Source organism: Cyprinodon tularosa, unplaced genomic scaffold (assembly GCF_016077235.1).
Source record: "Cyprinodon tularosa strain WSP-4 unplaced genomic scaffold, ASM1607723v1 ctg14, whole genome shotgun sequence".
Lineage (NCBI taxonomy): Eukaryota > Metazoa > Chordata > Actinopteri > Cyprinodontiformes > Cyprinodontidae > Cyprinodon > Cyprinodon tularosa.
In genome coordinates, this window is record NW_024038220.1 from 730,059 (window position 1) to 736,058 (window position 6,000).

At 38.1% G+C, this 6,000-nt stretch overlaps 1 protein-coding gene across 4 annotated transcripts in view; it reads left to right on the forward strand.

Moving 5' to 3' along the window:
- The window catches only part of elfn1a (extracellular leucine-rich repeat and fibronectin type III domain containing 1a), a 93,999-nt gene extending 88,292 nt beyond the window's left edge, over positions 1–5,707 (forward strand). For all 4 annotated transcript variants that reach the window (XM_038278235.1, XM_038278234.1, XM_038278238.1 and 1 more), the window contains one exon: positions 1,753–5,707. In XM_038278235.1, coding sequence (XP_038134163.1) covers positions 2,134–4,500 — 2,367 coding nt within the window. In that variant the 5' untranslated portion in view covers positions 1,753–2,133 and the 3' untranslated portion in view covers positions 4,501–5,707. The remainder of the gene's footprint in view (positions 1–1,752) is intronic.
- Positions 5,708–6,000: the final 293 nt, after the last annotated feature.

Below are 6,000 nucleotides of genomic sequence, written 5' to 3' on the forward strand. Positions count from 1 at the left end.
ATTTTATTTTAACACTGGGGACCTTGTTTTGAAAAAGATCATTTAGGGCCTCCCAAAACACGGGATTCATAAGGATGCACAAACTGAAAGACAAATTACCTTTAGGGATACACATAATCTCATCTGGTTATTGAGGTAGACTACATAAGTATGTGGAAGGCAACACAAGTTGATACTCTTTTTAGCAATGACCCTTCTTCTGGAGGAGGAGTATTTCTCACTCCCTGATCTTTAGAATCACAAACCTGCTTGGATAAAACCTCTCTGACAATGGAATGTCGCCAATATGAAGTTGGAGAGAAGTATAAAGAAACAAAAGATTTTTTTCTTTCTCTGATCTGAAGAAACTAAGAAACTAAAAAAAACCAAAAAACATTTACAATGATTACATCTCTCAGTCTGGAATCGGTACCAAAGACATCTGTGGGTTTCGATTCTAGTGAACACGATGTGAGCCATTTTCCACAAATGGATAACACTGCAACAGTAAACAATCCCAGGGGTGGCCAGCCTCCAAAAGCTAATTTACAGCTCATCAAGAAGGTCACAGATGAAAACTGAACATCTAAAGCACTTAAGGCCTCACTTGCCTCAATTAAGAACAGCCTCCATTATTCTGAAATAACACAGAAAGTTGGTTAAAGTGTTATGAGTGGAAGAATTCTATTACATAATACTCTACTGAGCAAGATGAACACAAACACTGGTCTCATATTCTTAAAAATACCCAAATTGTTTATTAAGATAACCTGTAAACTGACAAGACAAGAACAAAAGATGTTTAGAAGCTCCACCCCATCACATCTGGAATAAAACTAACAATTTAGTCTTATCCCAGAGCCGCCGTCTGTGGCAGCTTTGCTTTTTCAATACGCACACATCATGTTGTAATTAATGGATCTATCTGAAATGTCTTTTTAGGTTGAGATGCTACAGAATGGCCCGAAAGAAACTAAAACTGCTCTCATCAATGCAATTGATTAGATGCTTGTGCCAAGGTTGGCACAGCCTGTTATTAGGTTTAGGGAAATGAACGTTTGCACATAGGGCCATGTTATATTTCTTTTGCCTTCATAAAAAGAAAAATCACTATTCAAAAACTACAATTTGTATTCCCTAAGGTTAATTGATTGTATCTAAATCACTCGCATGTGATAAAAAAAAAAAAAAGAAAAAATAGAAGCAATCTGTAGAGGTAATACTTGTTCACTGCATTACATAATTTTTATTGTGTAACCACTCCTTGCACAAGCTGAAGTTGTTTATCTTTAATTGATTCTGTTACTATAACATTTAAAAAAAACTCATGATCATGGTATATGATCTATCTCCCTGATATAATCCAATCGTTTGAGACATTTAATGTGTGCAAAAGGTTCTCAGTGGAAATTGCTAAATACATTGATCCAAACTGTCACTTCACATGATGCTGTGTATGTGAATTAACACTGCTTCTTAACATGGACCTCCCGCCTGACAGTCCTCAGGTTAATGGTGTGAAAACAGGGACCATGCTTTCCTCAACCTGTCAGATGGTAATTGGCCAACAGTTTCCTTTAATAGCAGTGTGCCACAGAGACTGCAAACACTTCTTAAACTGTGTACAAAATAATTGGTGAAGAGCAAATAAGAAGGGCTTGAGTGAACACGAATTCCCTTTTCATATGTTACATTTTATTATCAACATTAATATCTTTCATAAGTTATTATCCAAGCTCATCCACTTTCTTCTCTTATTTTTTTATATTGCAGGTTATTCATCTGTGCACATGGGAGAGACAGAGAAAAGAGAGAACTGCCAGAATCACCAAGATGAGACAATTTAATGATGGTAGCCTCTGAGGACAAAAGTTCCAGACAAGCTAAGGTGGTGAAATCTCCTTTTGAACGTCGCCTCAAGTTTCCAACAAGCATATCTCATTGAGAAGAAGTTGAAAGAAGACAGTCAACATTTTTTTGATTGGTACATGGGGACAATATGTGTCATCACACATCCATCAGTAAAAGCAAGACAAGTAAAAGCAATTATTCTGGCTCTGAGAACAGTTGAACATCCTGCTGATTCAATAGAAGGATCACATCAAAGTACTGAAACCGTGGTATTAAGCCCCCTTGTTTTTTTCGGCCCTATACATGACTTTCAGAGAAGCACAAATGGCCTGCAGATCAGGCATGGTGATGAGTGCCTTGTTTTGGTCTGTTACTGTTGTATGTTTGACTCACATTGAAGGAGTAAATGGTGATTGTTGGTTAATTGAGGGTGAAAAGGGCTTTGTATGGCTTGCAATTTGCAGCCAAAATCAACCGCCTTATGAGGCCATCCCACAGCATATCAATAACACCATTGTTGACCTTCGTCTTAATGAAAACAAAATCAAAAGCATTCATTATTCCTCTCTCAGTCGCTTTGCCAACTTGACCTACCTAAACCTGACCAAGAATGAAATCTCATACGTAGAGGATGGAGCCTTTTCTGCACAGTTTAACTTGCAAGTTCTCCAAATGGGCTTCAACAAGTTACGAAATCTAACAGAGGGGATTCTCCGGGGTTTAGGAAAGCTGCAGTACCTCTACCTCCAGGCAAACTTGATTGAAACTGTGACACCTAATGCCTTTTGGGAATGCCCCAACATAGAAAACATTGATCTCTCAATGAATCGAATACAGCAGTTAGATGGGTCCACGTTTGCCAGTCTAAACAAACTCACCACTTGTGAGCTGTACACAAACCCTTTCAACTGCTCTTGTGAGCTGCTTGGGTTTGTAAAATGGCTTTCAACTTTTCCAAATCGGACAAATGAGCGGATGGTCTGTGACTCTCCACGTGGTGTTGCAGGTTACAGCTTACTGAGCCAGAATCCTAACAACCCTACATACCGAAATGCACTGCACATGCTAACTACTGTGTGTACTGACGACTACGTGACACCATTTATTACTGTCTCCATGGAGTCCACAACGCTACCACCTGATGTTACACTTTGTGGGCTGGAAGACTGTCCCTCAGGCACCGAACCAGAGGATTTAACCATCAGTACAACTGAAAATGATGTAGAGGGAACCCCTCTGATGAAAGTTAGGGAAGTAACAAACACAGGTGCAACCATTACAGTACAGCTTCCTAATCCCTTTCTGAAGATGTTTAGTCTGGTACTTTATAACAACAGCTTTTTCACAGATATTCAAAAACTAAAGGCCAAAAAGGAAGACATAGAGCTGAAAAACCTTAAACCCCACACTAACTACACATACTGTGTTGCTTCGATACGTAATGCTCTTAGACACAACCACACATGTCTAACAGTCTCCACTGGGCCTTGGAATGGAAAAGACAGAGTTGTAAACAACACAACTGCCACTCACTATATTATGACTATTTTGGGCTGCCTTTTTAGCATGGTGATTTTTCTTGGATTTGTTTATTACTGCTTGCGCAGGAAGCGTCAAGAAGATGAAAAGCAAAGGAAAGCAGGCAGTCTTAAGAAGAATATAATGGAACTCAAATATGGACAAGAACTAGAAGGTGGGACTATTTCTCGAATGTCTCAAAAGCAACTGATGGCCGGAGAAAGCATGGGCCGTATGCCATACCTACCATCTGCAAGTGAAATGGAGCAGTACAAGTTTCAGGAGATAAGTGAGACTCCCAAAATGATGAAGGGTAACTACATGGATGTCCGGAGCATGGATCATCATGAGCGTAGGGAGTGTGACATGGGAATGGCTGGGAATAGTCAAGGATCAGTAGCAGAAATTTCCACAATTGCAAAAGAAGTTGATAAAGTAAATCAAATTATTAATAACTGTATAGATGCCCTAAAGTCAGAATCAACTTCTTTTCAAGGGGTTAAATCTGGAGCAGTATCCACAGCAGAGCCTCAACTAGTTCTTTTATCAGAGCACCCTCAAAGTAAATCTGGCCTTCTTTCTCCAGTTTATAAGGACAGCTACCATCACTCTCTTCAGCGGCATAGAAGCTCTGATGTCTCGCCGAAGAGGCCCAGCACTGCCACAGGTGGGCCCATGCGAAGCCCAAGGCCTTATCGCTCTGACTCCAAGTACATAGAGAAAACCTCTCCAACAGGAGAGAGCATAATAACAGTGACACCTGCCGCAGCCATCTTGAGGGCTGAGGCAGACAAGATCCGCCAGTACAGTGACCACAGGCATTCATATCCCGATGCTCAGATAGAGGAGCTTGAAGGACCTGATAGCCACAAGCTGTTGGAACCCATTAGCCACTCTCGCTCCAGAGACTTAGCCTATTCCCAGATGTCCTCACAATATCACAATCTAAGCTACTCATCTAGTCCTGAATACTACTGCAAACCTTCACACAGCATCTGGGAGCGATTCAGACTCCACCGCAAGCGACATAAAGATGAAGAGTACATGGCAGCTGGCCATGCTCTTCGTAAGAAAGTTCAATTTGCAAAAGATGAGGACCTGCATGATATTTTAGACTACTGGAAAGGGGTTTCAGCCCAGCATAAATCATAATTCATGTAGTTGATTTTAAAATGGACCTTCTGTTGTTAAAATGACACAAGAACATTGTATGACATCTGAGTCAATGGATAATTCTATACCATAATTAACTAATCTCTCATGTATATCACATCTCTTTTGACTGTGAAGAAGATGAAGTGAAGATTTGTAAAACTTCAATTATTATCTAAAGCATTCATCTGGGGAAAAAAGTGCAAATTAATTATGAATATAAATATATATATATATATATATGTGACAATGGATATTAGGTTTTTCGGGTATCGCATGGCCAAGTCCTGTGACAGTGGATTTGCTGTTGTGTAATATGAGACTACTATATGAAGAAACTGAAACTTTTTATTTTTTTGACGAACTTTCGGGACCCAAGCAAAGAGAACACTTTTTCTTCCTCCTTGCATATATTTAATTGAAAATTGTGTACAGATATGGGTTTCTATATTTGAAACGTTTTCTGTGTAAATGGTGAAGTTTTAGATGAATCAGGTTTATCAAACTGACCGCATTCTGCTTTTAATACAATTATGTTAAAGTTTAACTTTAGCCCTAGAACCGCAATCATTTCAGTACTCCTCCGAACTGCCAGAGTTTTAAAGCCCATTTCTAAGACCATAAAAAGGCAAAAGTTTTATTCACAACCACTGCTTTTTGATCATCAACTGTTATATATTATGTAGGGAGAATAACACTTAACCAGCAGAGAAAAGCTATTTGGAATATTTTTGTTTTACATTAAGTCACGACAGGCATATAATGTAGTTGAAGTTTCGAAAAGGTTGGTAGTTAACTTACAAGTAAAAAAATAAAATAAAATAATAGTAGTCTATAAAACAAAGATAAAAGCAATCTATATTTATTGATATTGAATGGTTTTCTGCCCATTCGGTTCTTTTTTGTGCAGTTCTTGTTTTTTTTTTTGCCAACGACTGAAGGCATTTAGTGATTTGCAGATTAATGTATGTAAAAAATGCCTACATCCTCAGAAGAAGACCCATGTTTGCTATGGTTAGTTTTCAGTACATATGGCAGTGAAAAGATTTTCAGCCCTTCATAAACAAAAAAGGACATTTTTCTATCCAAATCCTGCATTGAAATTTTTAAAAACAGCTTGTTGCACCTTTTTGCAAATCTTGTTCTTTTTCAAGCTTTTAGATAGTTAACAAAACCAGTCTATAGTTATGGCCAAAAGCAATTTGTTCTGGCCCACACATTTAAATATAATATATTTTTTTATGATTTACAGGATAATATAATGTGTTTCTGGGATAAAAATGACTACTTGGCAGTTGTTGTTATAAAAGGTCAAATGCCTTTTCTTTTTATGACACAAATATCTTATACCTGATACAATGTTAAGGAGAGAAACTTTAGTAAAAGCCATAGAGTATTAGACAGAGGGTTTAATTAGTGTTTTACATAGAGCTGAAAAAGTGCAAGGAGTAAAAATGATTTTCTTACGGTTCTAGTGTTAAAGTAATTTCAAAAAACACC